Here is a 22,557-nt window from a genome sequence, read left to right on the forward strand (position 1 = left end):
GGATTCCACCCTGTCCCTGATCACCTGCCCGGAGACAATCCCCAGGTCTGCCTCCCCAGAATAAGGTGGGTCCAGGAGAGCTCACACTTGAAAATAGGCATCTCTCCAGAAGGCCCTGGGCCAGGCCGGGCAGCCTGACTGGGAGTCAGGGTGACCTCTGAGGGAGCAGAGGGCGTGGCGAGGACGCCTTTGAGCTTCTGCGTGGGGTGGGAACGTCTGCTCTGCCATGTGATGTAAGAACCAAGGCTGGGCCTGCTGGGACAGGGATCTGCCGCCCGAAATGTGAGAGGACCAGGGCACAGCAGCGGCGCCCAGCAGCCTCAGGCCCGCAGTGGAAAGCAGTGTCTTGAAGCTTCCCTCTGACCGGCCCTGTGGGCCCACCCACCCTTCTCTTCAGTCTGCGTGTGAGGTTTCTGACGGGGTTCTCCAGCCCAGGCGACAGAGGGATTCTATGGCTCCCCTGCCCCCCAACAAAGCGGTCACTCAAATCCTAGCAGCTCCGGAGACTCCACCATCTGAGACAAGCTGACTTACAATAATGACTTTATTTTTAACATATTTAATTACAGACATAAAACAGCTGGGGGAGGGGGTGAGCCCCAGCCTAGCCCCACCCCAGGGCTGCCAGGAGGGGGTGCGGGCGAGGCCTCCCTGATGACCCTCCTTCCAGGGTCTTCCTATGGCGGGGCCCTATTGCTTTAGCAAGGGAGGGGCCATGCAAACAAAGGGGGCGGGGAAGCCTCTGGGCCCCTCCCCTCCCCACGGCGGGCCTCCCTCAGAAATGCCCGGGACAGCGCCCCAACCCAGCCTCTCCACCACCCCCTTCTTTGTCCAGGGAGCAGACCCTCGGGCCAGCCCCCCACCCCCTCTGCAAACCTAAAGGGGAATAAATACAAACTTTACAAAGTAAAAGGGGGTCCCATGTTGCCCTGGGCGGGGCCTGGGGGCAGACGCGGCGTGGGGACCCTGCTGCGCGGGCCTCACATCATCCCTAGATGCAGCAGTGTGCTGGCGTAGGCCATGGGCTTGACGTCGGGATGAGGCTGGGAACCAGACGGGGAGGCTTTAGGGGCAGCGTCCCAGGGGCACCAGCTGGAGGTGTCCACCCGCCCCGCTCCCACCCCAGGCTGCCATGCACTGCCCCCACGCCCCCTCCGCGGATCAGGCCCCGGCCCTAGGGCCCTAGGGGCCGAGGGGCGACTCACCACTGCTGTGAACTGGTGGAACTGGGGCCGCAGGTCGGAGCCCCGGAGGTGGATGTAAGAGGCTTTGTTCCCCATCTGGTCACTGTGGGGACAGGGGCAGAGTGGCCAGTCTGGGGCTGCGGGGGCTGGGGGGTAGAGCAGGGCTGGGAGAGGAGACAGAGGGGGCAAGAAGGCGGGGAGAGGCTGGGCAGCACAAAGGCTTGAGAGAAAAGAGGGAGAGGGAGGGACTGCGCCCATGGCAGGCACTGATGGGGACAGATGCGGAGAGATGGAGTCAAGGACAGAGACAGGAGTGGGAGAGAAGAGTCCAGACAAAAGGGGGGGCTCAGGGAGCGGGTGGGGGATCTGCAGCCCCAGGAGACAGGTGCAGAGGGATGTGGTGAACAGCCCCTGAGACCGGAGCTGCCCTGGCCCAGAGCACAGGCACCCTGGCAGGACGAGGGGCCTGGGTTCTTTAACCAAAAACGGCAAATGAATGCGGGGATAAGAAGGCTGAAACACTGCCCTTGTTTTGGGCCCTGCTTGGAAGAAAGTAGCTGAAGACACATTTATGAGACATGGGGAAACGATCCCTGGCTGCGGTCGTGTGACCGCTAACGAGGGTTTCACGGTGCAACATGGCACGCCCGGAGAAGGCTGTTCAGAAATACCGCACATCAGTGGGCAGGAGAGGTCCTGCCCGGGGTTTGCTGTACAACAGCCCCGGGTGGGGGTGGGGAGCACTGGAAAGCGACCTGAGTTGGTGCAGTTGAGCCAGTGACGTGGGGGTGCACTATACAATTGTACCTGCTTCTGTGTATCTTTGGAATTTCCTGTGATTAAAAGTAAAAACCAGTGGGCTGGGGAGAGAGGCTCGGATGTGTGGGGGTGACGGGGACCCACCAGTAGTTGGGGGCAGAGAAGACAGTGACGCAGCGGCCGCCGTGGGCCACCTCGTAGCCCTCGGCCTTGACCTCGTGGCTGCGGATGATGTAGTCCAGGTGGTTCTCGTCCAGGAAGGCCTTGGTGACGTCCGGCCCGAACTGGCAGCTCACGCCCCGCTTACTGACCGAGCGCCCGTTCTGTGGACACAGGGAGATGAGGGTGCCTGCCGCCCCAGCCCCGCCCCCACCCGTGGCCCCGGGCAAACTGACCTGCGGCTGCGGGTCTGACCAGAGCAGGTCGCACATGGGACCTGGAGGGGAAGGGGAGGCACAGAACGTCGGCACCTGGGCCACCTGTGCGCTCCCGGACCACCGCCCTGCCCACCCCACAGCAGTGCACGGGGGCGTGGGACGCGCAGGGGGGACTGTGAGCTGGCTGCAAGCCTCTCTCACCTGTGCGGCCCCCTCCCTCCAGACCCAGGTCAATCCATCCAGGCCTCGGAGCCAGGAGAGCCTGTGACAGAGCCACTTGGCTCAGCCCCCCCCCCCCCCAAGCCCATGGCCTCTCCCAGGCTCCTCGCCTGGGCCTGAGGCTCCACAGGCTCCGACCTGGTCAATCCCTTCAAAGAGCCTCCCGTCCCTCCCACCTGCCAGGCCTGCTCCTGCCTTGGGGACACCTGCGCTTGCCCGGGACGCTCTTCTGCAGGGCCGGTGTCCCCTCTCCTGTCAGCGGTGACGCGGCGTCCCCAGGGAGGCCCTCCTGCCCGCCCGCCACACCGGGGGCCTTCCCGGGGGTGCATGTCACACGTGCACGGGTGCGACTGCTCTGCTGTGTCCCCGTCACCAGAGTGGGCGCCCCGCTGCACCGCCGCTGCAGGGGCAGGGCTGGGCACAGGAGTAGACACCCCCGGGCCTGGACACTGCCACTGCCTCGCCAGTGCGGCCCCGCGAGCGAGCTGCACCGACCGAGGCCACAGTTGAGGAAACGGAGGCCCAGCCTTGCCGGCCCGGCCAAGGGCATGAAGTTCACGAGGGCAGGGCCCGGGCGGCTCCTCTCTGCTGGAAACACCGAGGCCCCCGGGGGGGAGGGGCTGTCGCCAGGCCCATCCAGTCACCTGAATCTGGAGGCTGCCGGTTCCGCTCGATCTTCCTGATGTCGTCCAGGGTGACGCCGTCTTCGCTGAACAAGCCCCCGTGCATGATCTGGGGTTCAGGTCGGGGACAGCTGTGTGAGGGGGGGGCCAGCCACACCCCAGCCCTCCAACTTGCTTCGCCAACCCCACCTGCCCACGGGCGGCGGTGGGGAAGGAAGCCCGTGGGCCCGGCGGCCGCCCTCACCAGCACTTTGCCGTTGACACACTGCGCCAGAGGGAGCCACTCGAACACCTCGCTGAAGAGCTCGTACATCTGGGCTGTGTACTTGGCCTTCACCTCGCCCTCGAAGCCATAGATTTGGTTCATGTTGTCTGTCTCATGATTGCCTGGCCAACAGCAGAACAGAAAGAAGCCTCAGCTCCCCTTCCCCCGGGGCCCTCGGACTCAGGCCTGGGGGTCCAGGAGACCTGTGTGGTGGCCCCATGCTGGCGACCTTCAGGCCACAGCTCCATGGCCCCTCACAGAAACCGACGAGGGACAGACACAGTTCTCAGCCCGTTTTCTGGAGGAGAGTGTGGGCCATGAAGCACACACAGGCGCGTGGCCACGAGGCCGCAGCATGCAGTCCTTGCCACAGGAGTGGCCGATGTGTCTCCTCAGTCACAGCCACGTCCAGAGCCGAGCCCCTCCTCTCCTGGCCCGCACCCTGCTCTTTCCATCCACCTGTTACCCCTGTCCGCCCGTGGCAGCCACGGTGCTGCAGCCCACACCGTGGAGCACCCCCACTTCGGCCCACCAGCGAACACTCTGGACTCCACCTCACAGAGAGCCCAACCCAGCCCCTGCCTGCCCTGGGCCAGCACCAACATGTCCCCTTGCTCCCGCCCTTGGCCCGAGGTCTGTCCACCATAGAGAGGCCCGAGGGGGCCCAGTGCCTCCCAAATCAGCCCATGACCCTCCTCCACTCAGAGCCCTCCGTGACCAAAGGCCCCTGGAGCCCCATTTGCGTGATGCCAGCGTGCAATGCACAGCCCGCCCGACGTCATAGGGCCGCCCCTGTGCCCCCGCTTCCCAGACAGGAAGCTGGAGGCTCACGGAGGAGAAAGCCACTGCCCGCCCGGGGCCCACGCCGACCCAGCCGCTGCCGCCCCCCGGCTCACCTCGGAGCAGGTGGAAGTGGTCTGGGTACAGGAGCTTGAAGCCGAAAAGGGTGAGGATCACTTCTACGGAGAAGGAGCCGCGGTCCACGAAGTCGCCGTTAAATATCTGCCCCGCTAAGGACAACACGGGCGGCGCCACTCCCTCCCAGACTCCCCGCACCCTCTGCCCCGCCGGACCCACCCCGGGGGTCCGGGCTTCCGTCCCTCTCCTCACCGTGTGGCTCTGGCCCAGTGGCTTGGCCCCCAGCCTCACCTGTTTTCGGGGAAACTGATGGCGGAGGGGCAGACACTAAATACTCAGCCCACTTCGTCTCCCCGACACACCGGCCCACAGCCACAGGGGCAACGGGGTGCCCGTCCCCACCAGTGCTGCCCCCACCCTGTGGCCCTGACAGTGGCCACTCATCGAGCCGTCGTCACAGTAACACCAGCAAACACACAGCACTGACTGCAGGGACTTCACACGTATTAACTCATTTACTCTCTTGATAACCCCGAGGGGTGGGCCCTGTTATCACCCCCACTTTGCAGATGAGGAAACCGAGGCCCCAACAGATAAAGTGACCTGCTACAGTCACACAGCTAGGAACTGGCAAGGCCGAGAGGGACCCAGTGCAGACAGTGTCCACATGTCTGATCTCACAGCAGTCCCGTTTCACAGTGAGGATGAGCTGGTGCCCAGGGAGGCTGCACACCTGCCCCGGTCCCCACACAGGGGACCGACCGCCTGCGCTCCACCCACCCCCGGTGCCCGAGTAGGTGCTCCGCCCTCGCCCTTCCCAGGCTCAGGCCCTTTCCTCCGCTGCGGCCCCTCTCCCACATCCAGGTTAGGGGGCGGCCTGCTCCTCTGGGGAAGGATACGTAGGGGTTGGTCTCCGAGGGTAAACCGTTGAGCTCGAATATGTTGAGGAGGTCATAGAACTGGCCGTGTGTGTCCCCACACACTGTAATCTTCTCTGTCTGGAAGAAAAGAGGCCACCGGAGAGGGAGGGGCCCAGAGAGAGACGTGGGGAGGGGGTAGGAGGGAAGGGAAGGGCCAGAGGTCACGGCAGACCGAGAAGAACCATGCAAAGACACAGGTGGGGGACACAGACACGAGGAGGGTGGGACAGAGCCGCGAGGCCAGGAGAAGAGGGACGTGGGGGTGGGGGGACAGAGAGGGGGTCAGGGGAGAGGGAAGGCAGACCGAGCCAGGTGGGTCGGTGAGTTTCTGAGCTCCACGGCCCCTCCCCAGCCAGAGAGCCCGCCACCCCCACCCCGGCCCACACCCGCACGCCGCGCGCACCTCTTTCAGCGTGGTCTCCACCAGCGTGCTCAGCTTGGAGAGGGCCTCTTTGACCTGTACCAGGATCTGGAAGGCAGGGCAGGCTGTGAGTGGGCCTGCTCCCCAATCCCCCTGGACTGAGGGGACGGCGAGGTGGGGAGAGGAATGGGCAGGGCAGGCCCAGGCCAATGGGGTGCTGGCTGGAGCCAGAGGTGTCCCCCAAACTGCGACCTGACTGGCCTCCATGACATTTAGACATCAGAGTTGTTTCACATGAAAATTGAGATCCTTGGTTTCTCTTAAAAAATCATCATCATGAAACACCTGGATGAACCCGGATGCGGAGCAATTCATGCAACACCTGGCCCGGGCGCATCTGCACCTCAGGGTCACTGAAGGGGCTCTTCTCAGTGAAAGTGAGAAGGCAGGTCCGTGCACTGAGCAGCCTTCCAGGGGATTCTGGACTTTAGAGGAACAACTAAAAAGGATGTTTGTAAGAAAACTGGGAAAATTTAAGCATTTGTCTAGAAACGTGGAAACGGTTTTTACTACTTGAACACGGCCGTGACGGGGTCATGCATGCTGACCATGCTCCCAGATCGCTGCCAGTCTGCAGACAGCCGGCCTCCCTGCGTCGGGGTGGGGGTGGGGGTGGGTGTGTGTGTGTGTGTGTGTGTGTGTGTCAAGGCCGAGTTTCTGAGGAGCAGCAGAGGAGCCAGAGCTGCACCCCCACAGCGGTGAGGACGTCCTGCTTTTAGGAGATACGGGTTCTGATGCCGCTGATTCTCAAGTGGTTCGGAAAAAAGCAAAGGAACCTTCACAGTTGGCGAATCTTGGTGAAGGGCACATGGGAGTTAACTGCTCTTTTGGCTTCTCTGGAGGTGTAACAATTCTCAAAATAAAAAGCTACGGAACACATTAACGTCCACTCTGGTCAGTGCAGAAAGTTGTACAAGACCATCACTCACACCCTGATGATGAGAACGAGTCAAAATCTCCACAAAATTAAGAAAAAAGAAACCAAAAATGAAACAAAACACATCTGCAAGCCGAGGATGCAAAGAAACCCCAGTGAGTCCAACTGCCGACAGTGCCGGCCGCCCCGGGGGGCGGAGACCACGCCGCTCTCATCCTGGGCGTCCTGCCAGCGAGGCAGGGGGGCAAGTCCGCCATACTGGACACTGGGCGAGGGGACAGCACAGAGTTCACGGGCAGATGAGAGCCCTGAAGGGCCCCAGCTGCAGGCGGCCTCGGCCCTTGCCCAGAACTCTCTCGAGGCTGTGCCTCGCCAAAGGCGAGGTGTAGGGCAGTGCGGTGGGGAGAGACTTCCTGAGGCACAATGGGGGTGGGGGGAGGACTTTCGAGTAGAGCTCCCCCCTGCACCCAAAGGGCTGGCAGTGGCCTGGAGATCAGAGCGCTCCCCGCTCCAAAAGCTGGAGAGCTGACGACATAAAGACCTCGCTGGCTTCCAAGCCCTGCTGCAGGGAGACCCTGACTCCGCACTGGAAACAGGGAAGCCAGTGGTGAGCTCACGCCAGCCACAGGGGCCCTCACACCGCGGCCCGGCAGGGGGAGGTGTGCACGGTCTCTCCCACGGAACATCTGTGTGCAATGCAATGAAAACCCAGGACCCTCGGGAAGAGGCAGCGCAGGCAGACCCAGGGAGGACCCGGGTGGTGGGATTACCACACAGGGACTTTAAAATAACTCTGATGAATGCACTGAGGATCTAGTGGGAACGGGAGGCAACAGTGTGAACATATGGGGCAGAAGGATTAAAACGATTAAAAAGGAAACGCTAAAAACAACAACAGAAAAAACAGTATAAGAAATAAGTTCACGGTGCCCAGCACAGCGCTGGTTCAGCTGCCGCTGCCGCCGCCACCCTTCCCCCCGCCTGCCCTGTGGCTGGCCCGGCACTGCCGGCACAGGGACGCTGTCCCGGCCCCGGGTGAGCGGCACTTCAGACGAGTTACCTGGTAGGCGCACTTCCGGTGCAATTTCTTCTGGTCCTTGTACCACTGCATGAGCTCCTTCATGAAGGTGATTGTCACCTTGCCGTCCTCCAGCTTGGGCCCGCTGTACTCGTCCTCGATAGCTGGAGTGGGAATGGGGGCTGCGTCAGGGGCGCCCGCAGGCTCCGATGGGGAGGGTGGGAGGGAGGACTCCACTCCCAGCCGGGCCCCCCTCCCTCCTCAGATTCTACCGCACTTGACACTGTGAATTCACATGCTGACCAAGCAGCTCCCTCCCCACAAGGACATCAGCCCACAGGGCAGAGACTGTGTTGTTCCCAGCTGCACATGTCCTCAGTGCTGAGGACCAGTCTGCACACAGTAGGTGCTCAATAACTGTGCGATGAACTGAATACCTGAGCACTAGAGGAACTGGAGACAAATCGGGCACAGGAGGCCCGTGAGGGGCGGGCACTACTGCCAGGGGGCTGAGCCCAGGCAGCAGGAGGAGTGGCTCACCCATGTCTCCCAAAACGGGTAACGTGAACCCCACGTCTGGGCGGGGACGCGAGGCCACCCCTGAGCCCCCACCCCGCGGTGTGCATGGGAACGGAGAGGCCCGTGCAGGTGCAGGGATGGGGAGCGTCCTGGGCTGGGGTGGTGGGCCCCCCCGGCCCAACTCACTCATGCTCTCGATGTCCAGCGAGTCCACGACGGAGCGCTTGTGCTCGTCGCCCGCAATGGCCCGCTCGAAGGCCTTCTGCTTCACGATCTTGTTGCACTCCTGGTATTTCATTTTGGCGTCTTTGTCGTGGGGCTTCACCTTCATCACCTGGGTAGGCAGGGGGCAGAGGGGGGAACGCAGAGAAGAGGCAGGGGGCATCAACGCTCAGACGGAGCAGGGGGAGCAGCAGGAAGGAGGAAGGGATGCCTGCCGCCCTCCTGGGCTCTGAGGAGGCAGCCAGACCAGACCGCCCAGGCCCTAGTGCCCTGGTGGTGCAACCCCAGACGCCTCCGACCTCCAGGCCTCGGCACCCACCACCCAGACACACAGGGCTGTTGTGAGGGGAAAACACGACCACCCACACAGGTGCACTCTGACCCCTTTAAAAAAATCCTCACCCAAGGATGCGCTTAGAGAGGGGAAGGAAGGGAGAGAGAGGGAGAGAAACATGAATGGGTTGCCTCTCGTATGTGTCTCGACCAAAGCTCGAACCCGCAACCTTTTGGTTTTCGTCATGACACTCCAACCGACTGAGCCACGCCAGCTAGGCCCCACATGGGTGCTCTTAATAGATCTCAACTCAGCCCCAGCCGGTGTGGCTCAGTGCAAACCGAAAGGTCACAGGTTTGATTCCTAGTCAGTGCTGCAGGTTCAGGGCACAGGCCTGGGTTGCCAGCCAGGTCCTCAATGGAGGTTGTGCAGGAGGCAACCACACACTGATGTTTCTCTCCCTCTCTTCCTCCCTCTCCCTTCCCCTCTGTCTAAAAATAAATAAGATCTTTAAAATAAACAAACAAACAAATAGATAAATCTCAGCTCGGACCATCGTCAGAATCAGACCGCCCCACCTGAGGAGCATGTGACCAGTCCAGGTCCAGGGTGCAGGGCAGGTGGCGGCACACGTCACTGCTGTCACCACAGCTCGTCCCGAGCTTGGCAGGACTAGAGCTTGGCAGGGCTAACGGGAAGACTGGGCTGGGTCTCAGGTCGTGATTGACAGCCCAGACTTATCCGGAGGGCCAGTGACTTGCTGGGTGACCCAGACCCCTGCCCCTCAGTCAGGCTCAGTGGCATCTCCCTCACTTCACCCGGGGCCTTTGGGGACACCCAGGACAAATGGGTCCCCTCTCCTGAGGGGAAGTGGGCCACAGATCCAGGCTGCCTGGGTTCAAATCCCAGCTGCGCCAATCATCCGCTGAGTCACCTTGGGCAGGTGAGCCCGCCTCTCTGTGGCTCGGTGTCCTCCTCCGTAGGACGGGGCGGGGAGAGTGCCCCCCTCTGAGGGCTGCCTTGAGGACTAAAGGAGCAAGCGCTCAGGCAGCCAGCACAGCGGCACCAGGCCACAGCCAACCCCACGTAAGCGTCGGCTGCTCCCCACAGCCCCTTTCACCAGCGGCTGCGCTGGTCACACCTGCTCACACACAGAGGGACACTGCTCCGCTTCGGGACACAGTCGGTCCTCAGAAACAGGAGTCCACTCCTCCTCCCTCCCCACCTTCTGTCCGGCTTCCCACAAACTCAGATCCTCCGAGCTCAGAGGCAGACAGGGCTGGATGCAGACCCCTGCTCTGCCCCTGCCTGGCTGTGTGACCTTGGGCCCGTGACGCCCCCTGGTGGAAGGCTGGCGGAGGGCGCCGGAAGCCTGTGCAAGGTGCACTCACTAGCCGGAGGGTCAGCGTGGCTCATCCGCCAGGGAATGGCTGTGCGGCCCACGTGCAGCAGAACCCGGGGCTGCGTTGGCTGGCGATGGCTTCCTCCCCGCCCGGCAGGCCCAGGCTAGGGCACCCTGCCAGGCGGCTCCACCTGGGGTGTGGGTGGGGTGCAGGGCCGAGGAGGGAGGCAGCACCAGACACCCCCCCCCCCCGGAGCCCTTTGCAGCAGGGAGGGGTGATGAGTCCACACCCGGGAAAAGCACAAACCACCAATCGGCCTGGTTCACGGGAACCCGCTTTCTGTTTGCTAGCACTGCCCCCCAGACCAAACTCCCAAGCCCCCACGTGCGCCCACCCAGGCCTGCACAGCTGCCCCCCGGCCGAGAACACCTCCTCTCCTCCAGGCCCCCCTTGGCCCATCACTCAGGCTGGGTCAGGCACCCCCTCTGGGCTCCCTCAAGCCCCTGGATGGCCTGGCCAGCCCTGAGCGCTGCTGGACAGGGGCCGTCTCCCACCGGAAGGTGGCCCATGACGTGAGGCTGCGGCAGTGCGTGCCCAGTGGGCGAAGGGACGAGCCCCCCAGCTTTCCCTCCGTGTCGGTCTCTGTTCTCGGTCCCCAGGATGGGGTAGGGGTTGGGGACAACCCCCACGACAACCGGAAAAGAGGAGCAGCCCCAGGAGCAGGAGCGGCAACGGTGCTGATTTCCCGAGCGCTCGGCAGTGCGTGCCTGACACTGCTGTGAGCAGCGAGCTTGCTCCCACTGCCCCCAACGCAGCTCTGGGTGGTGTGACTGCGATCCCACCTGAGGGGCGAGGAAACTGAGGCCCAGAGCAGTGTCGCTGACCCGAGAGCCAGGTTCTGTCCTCGCCCTGTGTAGGCTCCTGACTTCTGTCACACACGCAGACATTTCCCTCCCCTGCCCAATGCCACCGTCCCCTCCCACCCTCATGCCCTTCAGGGAGACAGGGTGGGGACTGGTCCCAAGCACCAGCTTGGGGTCAGGCAAGCAGCCCCATCTCCTGGCCCTCCCTTGGCTTCTAAAAATTGTGAGTGTGTGTGTGTGTGTGTGTGTGTGGGGGGTGCCTGCAGTCCTGTGGCAGGAAGCGGGGGTGGGGATTGAACGGCAGGCCCATCACAGGGCCTCGCATGAGCCAGGCCTCCTTCCAGGGACCCTGTGGCTGCTGCCGCCGTGACCGCTGCCACTCCCGGGCAAGGGGGAGTGGCCCTGCGGGGCGCCGGCTCCCCAGAAGGTCAGCACTCCGGGCCCGTGGTGCCTGGCGGGGGCTTCAGCAGCCGAGGCCCCCTGGGTCAGGACTTGACGCTCAGTCCGTCTCCACAAAGCGTCAGCTGGACTGCATCACGCCAGCCTCCTGGCTGTGACATTTACGTAGTTACGCCAGATACGTCCCTGGGGAACCGGGGAGAATGTGATCTCGGGATTACGTCCCCAAGTAAAAAAACAAAGCCAGCTTCACAAGTGGTGCCCGCAGCTCCCAGGTGCCCATGCTGGAGTCGGTGAGAGGACGGGAACAGCACAGCCCTCCGTCCCCCTGTGAGGCCACGGGGGCTGCGTGGGTTCTGGGTTTTGGAAGGGTAACACAGTGTACATGCTCTGTCCTATCGCACCCTCGGAGGTCTGAGTGGTACCTGGTTGGCACACACACACGGGAGCAATGAACACCATCAAAGGCCTCTTATTAGTTCAGGTCAGAGTTCGCCACCAAACTTACTAGCAAAACTGTGGTTTTCCGACTGGCTTGGGTTTGGACCTGGGGGTGAGGGACTACAGACCAGCAGCAGGAGCTGGGCCCCTGCGGACAAGTGCTCTGGACCTCCGGGGACCCACATGAAGACATGTGACGGGCACTAGGACTGTCTGCAACGACGGTGATGGATGTGACCGGGAGAGGCACAGGCCGGCCCGTGGCACAGACGGCCAGAGGGAAGCCAGGCTTCTCGGGTGGGTACCATCCTAAGTATGGCACTTAGGTCTTCACCCCACAGGCTGAACTCTCTGGTGAACCGATTCAGCCAACATCCCTCTTACAACGACAGAAAGACCATCGGAGTCCACGGCCCGAGCTGAGGGCAAGAACCGAGGCGGGAACCTTCTGCCCGGGCGTCTGTGGCCCGGAGCCTGGCTCTGTCACCAGGTTGTCACCTCCTGGCTGTGGGCCTGGGGGGGTGACCTCAGTTTCCTCTTCTGCAAATCAAGGATGGTAACAGACCCACTGCAAGATCACGGGAGCCATCGGGCACGAAGGTCCCCGCCGAGCCGGGCGCCGCACGAGGAGCTGGCTGGGCCCACCCCGGTGCCATCGTGTGTCCGAGCCGCAGGTGCACCGGCGCTGGCGCAGGCTCGCAAGGCAGACGCGTCTCTGCCTGACTGGGCTGGACTGCGCTGTGAGAGACCCCAATGCAAACCACATCACAAACCACACCGATGAACCCCCAGAAGGAGCCTCCAGATCCCACCCGGGCCCACGAGACCACCTGAGTTCCAAGCACAGAGGGAACACAGGTGGGGTCTCCCGAGAAGAGGAGCCAACAGAGGAGCAGTGAATCCTGAAGCAAGGGCCCCCTGGAGGGTTACCTTGGAGATGAGGGGGCGTGGGCGTGGGGAGCCAACATGGACCCAGGAGAGGGGAGCACACAGACATCCCGGCTCCCAGCCCCTGACAAGGTCCTGGCCCCCAGACATCCCCAGGAAAAAGCGCTGTGAGTACTCAGTGGGGGTGACCCCCCTCTAAATGTACTGACGGCCTTCGCCCTCACAGGGACACCCCGAGGCAGGCCCGCCCCGCCCCCCTTTCAGACAAGGACGCTGAGCCGAAGAGCAAAGCCCTCAGAGCCCCGTGGCTCGCTGGGGCGGGGTGGGGGGGCGCCCTAACCCTGGATGCTTCCGACTGGGCCGGCCACCTGCACACCCTCTGGTCACGACCCACACAGCACCGGGTATACGTTCTACATCACACCCAACACACATGTAATTCATGTAAACAACATTTTTTTCACGAAATACATACACAATTTCCCCCAAATAATGCACTTTTTCCTTCTTCATTGTATTCGATGATGATGAAAGCACTGCTCTCCAACCACTACACTGACTTCACGGCCCTCTAACAGTCACCAGCATGAACGCTGGGTTCAAGTCCCAGCTCTGCCACTTCCTGCTGGGTGACCTTGGGGGATGGGATCCCCTCTCTGGACCTATTTCCTTCCTGCTAAATGAACTGAACTCTCAGATGTAAAGCCTCACAACGGAGCTGGGCCCACAGTGAGGTTGCAGATGAGGAAACTGAGGCGGAGGAGGGAAAGGCCCTTCACCCGAGGGCCAGGCTGCAGAGAGGCAGAGCCTTGGGCTTCTGTGTTCAACCAGGGTCCCAGCTCGGCTCCAACTCCCAAGGTGCCTAGAGCTGAGGGGCGGGGCCATGAAACCCCAGCAGGTCACAGGACAGCTCTAAGGGTGCAGGTGAGGCCTCTGCGTGCGGAGCCGCCCCAGGGCCAGGGGCCCATGGAGCCTGATTCAACGAACAGCCTGTAGGCGTGTGGGTGGCTTGCAACGGTGGCCCAGGCCCAGGCCCGGGCGGGCAAAGATCTCAGGCTCACGTGGGGACTCCCAGGGCTGCGGGCAGAGCCCCCGCAGGGAAACGGGCCGTGACAATGAAATGCTGGCTGATTTGGGAAGGGCTGTGGACCCCTGCCCCCCACCAGCCCCCCACCACGCCCACGAGACCTGGGATAAAGCTCAGGGTTGGTCCCCACACAGGATGGCTGGAAGTCCCGCCTCACGCGAGACTCAGGGTTAGGCCCCAGTCTGGGCGGGAGCCAGAAGAGCCCGGCTCCCCACCCCAGTGACGGGCCCTCGGCCTGCAGCCCCGGGCGGGCGAAGACCCTGTGGGCACCTGTGCTCCGGTCGCTTCTCAGTTTCAAGTGCCCCGTCCAGGACTCCCCAGCAGGGGCTCTCAGAAAAGCCCTGCCCCCACCCAACCCGACTGAACTTCTGGGTTACACATTACTGAGCCCGGCCGCTGCCCCACTGACCGTTACGCAGCCACTCCACTCGTGACCATGCTCCGGAGGCGGACACCACGGACGGGGGAGGTCTGATGGGCAATGGCTTCGGAGCTGAGCTTACGGGGACCCTGTTCTGCCACCCCCCTCCTCCTGGGTGCCACCCCGCGCCCTCCTCCAGGTCACCCCTCAGTCTCTATGCCCTCCGACGTGCCTCTGCCCCCACCCACACAGGGGTCCCCTGGGCCTGCAAGGCCCCCTCCACCCAGGCCAGCAGCCAGCCCCAGCAGGCCGACCGGGTCCCTCCAACTGCAGCCTGCGGCTCTCAGCACCCCTGGCCGCAGGGAGTGGGGGCAGGGCGGTGTGTACTGAGGGCAGAGTAAGAATTCGTCCCACACACGCTGACCAAAGAGCCCCTGGGCGCATCATCGCAAGGAACGGAACAGAGGAAGCTCGCCTCTCAGGAGGCCAAGTCTCTGAAGTGGAGGAGACAGGGGCCGCAGCACCAGGCTGCCCGAGTTCAAGCCCCAGCTCCCCACCTCTCCGGGCAGTAGTCTCATCTGTACAATGGGGTGACCTGGTCCCACCTTTCAAGGCCACCACAATGACTCGTTCAGCTGGTCCCCGTGAAGGCTGGCGAAGGTGCGTGGGATGAAGGCATGCGCTGTGGAAGTCCTCCCAGGTCACTATGACGAGCGGAGCAGGGACAGCGCTGGGAACGCAGGTGGGTGAGGGAACGAGCAGACTCGCCGTTCTCTGGGTCTCCTCTGTCATTGCCTCACCACTGCACACCCCCCCCCCCCGGCAGCACACCCCGGTCCCATCTCCTCTCCGCTCTGACTCTGTCCACCCAGGGCTGGCTTTTGCTCTCCCCTGAGGAGCAGCTCCGACAGAAGGGCCGCGGCTCCCGTCCAGTGACCACAGCCGCCACGGAAACCCCAACAGCTCGTTGGCACGGAACCCGACCGCTCCCGGGGCCGTGACTCATGTCCGAAAATCGGAAACACTTCTCCTCTGCAGCGACCCGCACGGGCAGGTCCCGCGGCCCTCCCATTTCTTGGAGGTGGAAAAGGAGGTGCAGAGGGCCAGGCGAGTCGCCCAGGTGACCGAGTGAATCAGGGAAGAGGTGAGCCCGGGCGGGCGGTCTGCTGCAGGCCAAGGGGCCTCCCGGGCACTGGCTGGAGGAGTGGGTGCTGCGTAACGGCCCCTCCCCGCCCGGCCCCCGGGGTGCAGCTCACCGTTTCGTAGTCTCGCAGGGCAGCTCGGAACTTGCCCAGCGCCATGTTGCTGGCGGCCCGGCGGTAGTAACCCTTAATGTACTTCTTGTCGATCTCAATGGCCCGCGTGGCGTCAGCCAGCGCGTAGCCATAGCACTCGGTGCGCAGGTAGGCCAGGCTGCGGTTGCCATAGTAGATGGCATTGCTGGGGTTCAGCTCGATGGCCTGGCTGTAGAACTTGATGGCGTTCTCGTAGTCCTTGGCTGTGGAGACAGAGGAGGGGGAGGAGGCGTGAGGCGGGGCCGCCGCCACCCAGCAAGAACAGGACCTAGGCCAGCCCCATCTCCCCATTTACAAATGGGGAGACTGAGGACCAAAGCTGGGCTCCTAGAGGTCCCTTCAGCCTGCCCCTCTTCCCTGTCCCAACCATCCCACCTTAGCACAGGCCTAGTCTCTTCAGCTCCAAGTTCCCAGGACCCAAGGTCATTGCTACACGCCACCCACCAGACCATCACCCCTCCAGGCCCCAGGCTGGGTGACACTCCTTCTAGGACTTGGGGGGGGGGGTCTCTGAGAGGACAGTTTCTGAGCTGTAACCCAGCCAATGTGCACCTGCCCTGAGCCCCCTGGTTGTCTGGTCCCCAATCAAGGCACAAGTCCAAAGGGGGCTCCAGAACGGGAAGGAGGGAAGGAGATGGAACCTACTTAGGCCTCAGGAGCAAGACACCTGCCAAGGTCCAAAGAAAGTGACAAACCAGACTGAAGCGCATTCCCGACAGGAGGAACGGAAGGTGCAAAGGCGCTGGGGGGCGGGTCATGACAGGCTGGTGTGGGCGGGGCAGGTGAGGGCCGGGAGGCTGGCGGGCCACAGCCACAGCGGGTCTGGACAGAGACGTTCTAAGTGCAGAACGACAGGATGTTAACACCTGATCAAGGGGAAGAGATCGATTGTACTTAAAATGAGCCATGGCTGTGCCCTGTACTTCACTTTTAATTTTTATTTATTAATTTTTAGCAAGAGAGAGAGAGAGAGACACCAACCTGCTGTTTCACCCATCCATGCATTCATTGGCTGATGTTTGTAAGTGCTCTAACCAGGGATCGAACCCACAACGTTGGCATGTCAGGAGGATGCTCCAACCAACTGAGCTACTTGGCCAGGGCTGTGCACTTTATTACTTGGACCTGTGAAATCCTTGCATTTCCATAGCATAATTGCCGTCTGGTGCTCACATTACAGATGGGTCATTAGGTCTTGTTCAAGGTCAAAGTCTATATTCACAGAGCCAGGCTTGAACCCCTCCCATGTGGCCATTCAACAGGCAGAAGATGACCAAGGCTCGCCAGAAGTGAGGGACCATGAGGCACGACATGCCAGGCAGGGCTCCTGGCACATGGGTCCCTCGCTGAACCCTCACACCAACCCTGAGGACGACCGCATTACCCCATTTTCCAGATGAGGGGACTGACGCTCAGAGAGGCAAAGCCCATAAGCGAGGTCACACGGAAAGTGGCGGGTGGGAACTCAGAGCCAGGCCGAGACCCAATGCCCCCACTCTCTCACCCTCCACACCTGGCAGGCTCTGGGAGAGCCTGGCACAGGGGCTGGAACAGACCTGGGCGGGCGCCCTGGGCGCCTCCCTGGCTCTGCCTCTCACCAGCTGGGTGTCCCTGGGCAGCTGGCACCATCCTTGGGACACGAGGTCCAGAGAGTCCTCCTAACACCTGGCTTTCCATGGGAATGCCCGCCCTAACCCCCGGTCTACTTCTCTCCCGCGTCATCTGGTAAGCCTCCAGGGTTTTTGTTTATTTTGTCTTTTTTTTGCTTATAACCTATCTCCCCAATTTCAACCTAAGCCCCGTGAGGGCAGGGGCCTTGCTTATCTTACTTCCTTTTGAGTCCTTGCCATGTCTGAGGACACAGCACCCCCCACCCCAGCCCTGCCCTTCTGGGGCTCACAGTCCAGTGGGGGCCGGGGGGGGGGGGGATGACACATGATCCCTCCCCATAAAGTGGAAGCAGAGTGCCGAGGGCTGGGGAAGCTGGAGGGGATGTCAGAGCTGAGACCTGGAGGCTGAGAAAGAGTGAGCCAGGTGAAGAAACAGAATGGAAGAGGTTCTGAAAGGAAGGAAGGAAGGAAAAGAGACAGACAGATAAACCAACCCAACACGAGAGCAAGAAGCCAGGTCCCAGGGAGATGGCCAGGAACAATATAACGATTCCTTCTGCAGGCTAGCATCTGGCACTCTTTCAAATGGCTTGGTGTCCCCTCCTACAGGAAGCCCTCCTGGACCCCCAGGCGGGGTCGGGTACCCCTCTGGGTTAACTGTCCCAGCCCCGCACACTCTGTGATGGGTGTGTCCCCCAGGCCTGTGAGCCCGGAGCGCAAGCCCAGGACTTCCCAGAAACAAGCACGGGCAGCACCAGGCCGCCCAGGTCTGCAACTGACCCCCCCTCGATGCCAGTGCCTTCAAGGACCCAGCCTCCTGGCCGTGTTCCAGAGCTGGAATGGCCCGCTCTCTTGCTGGGGGAGATGCTACTTGCATGGCCGTCTGGCGTGGTGTGGAAAGCCTGGTGTTTGAGTGTGTGGCATCCGGCTCTGTGGACACTGACCACGAGACCTCTGGCAAATAGCTGCCCCCCTGAGCCTCAGTTTGATGACCTGAAACGTGGAGTCACAAACAGTCCTGCCTCATGGGGCGGCCGTGCAGGCTAAATGGAACTCATATATGAAGCGTGCCTACGGCAGATACTTGGGTAAGAAACGCATGAATGACTAAGCAGAGAGAATGGAGCAGAGGAAACAGGAGGAGCCCTTCACAAACATGTCCCAAAGCACTATATCCTGTCTCTATTCCCTGTGTTTTATAAACAGGAGCGCACTGAATCATCAAGACAGCCCTCAGTGTAGAGATGAGGAAACCAAAGCACAGAGAGGTTAAGTCATTTGCTCAGGAGTCACACAGCAGGGAAGAGGAAGAGACAAGATTTTGAACCCAAGCAGACTGAGCTCTAAACCATGCTGACGAATGCTTAGACCCGAAGGCTTCCTTGGGAGTGAAATACCACCTCTCCCATTTTACAGAAGGGGACTGATGAGGCCCAGAAAAAAAAGGAAAGGGAGCTGAATAACATTGGGGACCGGGCCTGAGGTCACAGAGGAGACTCTGCCCGTGGGAGGCACGCACATGGTGAGGAAGGGGGATATCCGGCCCTGCAGCTCTTGCGCTCTGACCTTGGGCACGTGGTTTCGCTTCTCTGCGCCTCAGCTTCCTCTATAAAACAAACAGGGCCTCACCCACCCACCTCCGAATGCCCCAGGGAGGATTAAAGAGAGTGGTGTACCTGGCCAGCACAGGGCTCAATTAAGGGAGCTGCAATTATTCTTTTTATTGCTATTCCAGAGCCTGCCACTGCCTGCCACACAGAGGGGCCGGGGCCAGGAGGGGCGTTCTCCTCCATGCCAGCTCAGTGCCAGGACCCCTGGCTGCTCACCTAGCCCCAGGGCTCCTGGAAACTCAGATCCCAGGTCCTGGGGGGCGAGGGGCCTCAGCGTCAACCCCCACACTTGCTGCTCCACCCAAGCCCATTTCAGGGGAGACCCCACCTTCTATGTCACCCCCAGCTGGAGACTGGGCCTGATCCTGGACACCTCCGGCTCTCTCAGCCCTTCGCAGAAAGCCAGGCAGCCGTCATGTTCGGTCAAGTCGGCCTCCTGCACATCTCTCAGATCTACTCCTTTCCATCCCTCCCGCCCCACCCTGCCCTGGCTTTCATCCTCACCCGCCCAGGTTCCTGCCCCTCCACAGGGGTCTTTCTAGGCACGAACCCGACTCTGTTCTTTCCCAGAACCAGCCCCGGCTCCCCTGGGGTCCTCAGCAGAAAGTGCAGGCTCCTCCCCGCAGCCTCACCAAACTAAGTCCTCTTGCCTCTGACAGGCCAGCCCCGTTCCCTATCTCGGTGCCAGGCCTTTGGGCCTCTGCCATCTGTTCGTTCTGCCTGGATTTCCCTCTTCCTCCTCTCCAGGCAGCCACTTGGAAACATTCCTGAGTCAGTTTCTGTCTCTCCAGCCCGGCTGGCAGCACCACACCTTTCCCCTGTCCGCCACCAGTCTCCTTCCTGGTCCCTAGTCTGACCCTTGAGTCCAATCGCCACAAGGCAGCTGGGGGTCTTTTTCAAATACTAACCAGACGATGGTTGCTCCTCTCTTAAAACCTCCCATGGCTCCTTGCCACCCCAGGAGGGCTTCCAGTGTCCCTGACTGGCCTTCAGGGCCCTACCTCCACATTTCCCACCGATGCCACGTGCTCCTGGTTGCCTCAGCCTGATCCAACGTTCCTCCTACTCTCTGAACCTGCCTGTGCTCCCATTGAAAGCCAATTCTCTCCAGGGCTCCAGATTCGTTCCACTCCTCACCCCTTGTCCAGGGCTTTGCCATCGCAAGTCTCCCCTCTCTCCCCTAGGATCAATGCTCCCTCACAGGCACCAGGCTCTAGTCTCATCCATCCTTAAAAAAAAAAAGCAGGTCCCCCCCCATTTCTCCACTCCCCTTCAGAGCCCAAATCTCCGAAACACCGTCAGCGTTGGCTGTCTCCACTTCCACACCTCCCATTCATTCTTCAGTGCCACCAACCCACCACTCCCCAGAGACTGCTCTTGTCAAACTCCCACCAACACTCGTGGAGCCAAATCCAACGGTCAATGCCCCGTGACCACCTTGGCAGCATCGGACCCAGGGTACAGTCCCTCCTAGAAGCATTCTCTTCTCTCACTTTTCCTGATTTCCTTTCTACTCGCTGACCACCCCCACTCTGCCTCTTCCTCTTCTGTTCTAAACATTAGAATTCCTCAAGGTTTTGTCCTGGGCCCCTTCTCTTCCGAGATGACCTCATCCATTCCCGGCCTGTTCTATTGCATCTGTAGGCTGCTCATGCCCAAATCCCTCTCCCGGGAGCTCCAGGCTGGCCTATCCATCTAACTCACTGTCTCCTCTTGGAGAGCTGAGTAAAATCCAAACTAGTCCTTGCAATGATTTATGGAATCCTACATAATCTGGCCCCTGTCCCAAACTTGTTCGTTTCCGTCTCCCCACTAACGTGCTGAAGTCCCGAGTCCACTTCCTCCGTCGGCGTCTGGCACCTGAGGCTCCACCCACCTGGCGCACCGCCCCCCCCCCCCCCCCCCCCCCCAGTTCTCCTTCTCTACTTAAATGCCACCTCCTCAGTAAGGCCTTCCCTGACCACTACCTAGAGTAGCCTCCAACCCTTATTATCTACCTCACACTCTGTTGGGTTTTTTCCCCCCAAATCACTCATCACAACTTCTAGGTATTTTATTAATTTGTGTAGTTACTCATTGCTTGAGTCTCCTGCTGCGTTAGGAGCTGAACAAGGGCAGGGCTGCGTCCGTCTGATTGGTTGTTACGTCTTCTGAGGCCAGCACAGTCCTCAGCAGGCGCTCAACAGGCCGAGTGAATAAATGAATGAGGGCCCCCACATCTTTCTCCTTCTCAAGATCCAAAGTCACACTATTCCTGGGATTCCCTCACCTCTACTCCCAGGCAGGGCCTTCCACACATCCCTCGTGCAACCTCGCACCTCCTACTTCCTCACCCACACGATTCCCTACTCTATTGGCACTGTCCACTCTAACCCCCACCGGGTGCCACCTACCCCGGGTCTCCCAACTGGGCAGAGCCATCACTCCCCCGCCCTATGTCAAAATTTGGTAGCGTCCTCTTCAGGTCTCACCAAAAAGCTAGCACCTCTCGGGGTCTCGCATTTGGTAGACCCTTCATTCCCCTCCCCCTCCCGCCCCCTCCTCATAATCCCTAGTTAGTAGCATCCGCTCCATCCGCCAGCTTCAGGTACCACCTTTCCTTTCAGAAGCCCCCTCTGTCTCGCTTGGATAGCACCATCCTAGTCCTCCCCACGCCTGGACACTTGGTAGTGCCGGGCCCGCGCCCAGATTGCCGCTCCGCGTTGCCATGGTTCCGCGCGGACCGGGCACCCCCAGACCCCGGCAGCTGTCCACCCACCCTGACCCCCTCCGGGGCGGGCGCACCTTTGAAGTAGTCGTTGGCCTGCGTCTTGAGCTCCTCTGCCCGCTTCAGAGTGCCATCAGCCGGAGGTTCGTCTTGGGGGGGCTCAGCACACTCAGCCCGCTCGCCCTCCGCCATCGCCATGCCGCAAAGCGACCCCCACCCTGGCAACGGCCGCCAGCGGCACCCGGCCGAATCGTCGCGAAGGAGAGCCGAGTTCCAGCAGCCGCTGCTGCACAAGTGTCGTAAAGCGCGGGCCGCGAAAGCTGCCTTCGGGCGCTTGCGCAGGGCTCTTTTGCCATAGCCTGCGCGGAGGGCAAGGTGACCACGGAGGCCGCAGCCTCACCCTTCCTATCTAGAACGGGCCAATGGGAAGGTGAAAACGGGCGCACTGGGGAAAAAAGGCCCCGCAGGGTCCCCGCTGTCAAAGTTGTCACGTTGCGAGATCGAAGATCCTTGGGGTTTAAAGTGGGATTTACCCTCCGTCTTCCGGGATTGGTGGGTACATGTGGCTGCTCAGCAGGGCACAATAAGCCCAGCGCGGGACCGGAGTCTAGCCCAGCTGTCAATTAACCTGTAAGACCTTGAACACATCTTCCTCTCCTCTCTAGGGTCTGTTATCCCTCTGTGAAAAATGAGCGATTTCTCAAACCAGCAGAATACATTTCCGACCCCGAGGATCAGTGTTTCTAAGTTATTCATTGAAAGCCGCCTGCGGCTCAGACGCTCGCTGCACCATCTCCTTTCTTCCTCCCCGCCCCGCACCCCGCTCCACTCCGCAGCCCTCTATAGCTCCTCGTGCCTTTCGGAGAAGAATTCGAGTTCTTTCGGAGGACCTAAGAGGCCCTGAATAGTGTAGCCTCATGCAAAATGTCCCGCTGCCACTCCTACCCCAATCCCCACACATACAGGCTTCCAGACCATCCTTTCCAAGTCTTTAACCGCGATTCATGCCGAAGTGTCGCGCTAAATCCTTTAGGGCTCTTCTTGTGGCAGTCTGACACCCACTCCCCGCAACCAAAGCCAACCATCATCACCCTGGAAGATACTAGTATCTCCATTTTACAAGTGAGGACATAGATTTGCAGAGGTCAATGCATTTGCTCAAGGTCATACAACAAGAATGTGGCAGAGTCAAAACTTGGACCTTTTCTACCTAACTCCTGGGTTCTTAGTTCCTACTCTGCTGTCCAGAGCCCACCTTTTGGGACAGATTTTTGAGGTTATTTTGGTGTGTATGGGGGATTTGAATTCTGGATTTATGGCGTTAATCGTCATGCCTAATCGTCGTGTAGGATTAGAGAGTTTGATAAGACCACCTGAGGAGAGTGTTTGGCAGAGGGCCTGACAGAGGAAGTGCTTT

General features: G+C 61.0%; 1 protein-coding gene across 1 annotated transcript; it reads right to left on the reverse strand.

Moving 5' to 3' along the window:
• Positions 1–526: 526 nt before the first annotated feature.
• On the reverse strand, positions 527–21,418 carry PPP5C (protein phosphatase 5 catalytic subunit). The gene is made up of 13 exons (XM_037155102.2): positions 21,218–21,418; positions 15,175–15,416; positions 8,227–8,374; positions 7,564–7,685; positions 5,609–5,674; positions 5,185–5,283; positions 4,324–4,429; positions 3,407–3,549; positions 3,184–3,271; positions 2,339–2,379; positions 2,088–2,266; positions 1,206–1,287; positions 527–1,043 (listed from the first exon to the last, which is right to left on the reverse strand). The coding sequence occupies exons 1-13, from the start codon at positions 21,336–21,338 to the stop codon at positions 981–983; spliced, it is 1,500 nt and encodes a 499-aa protein (XP_037010997.1). The 5' UTR covers positions 21,339–21,418; the 3' UTR covers positions 527–980.
• Between the last annotated feature and the right edge of the window lie 1,139 nt (positions 21,419–22,557).

The sequence above is a fragment of the Artibeus jamaicensis genome, unplaced genomic scaffold (assembly GCF_021234435.1).
Source record: "Artibeus jamaicensis isolate MK-2021 breed Jamaican fruit bat unplaced genomic scaffold, CSHL_Jam_final contig_1526, whole genome shotgun sequence".
NCBI lineage: Eukaryota > Metazoa > Chordata > Mammalia > Chiroptera > Phyllostomidae > Artibeus > Artibeus jamaicensis.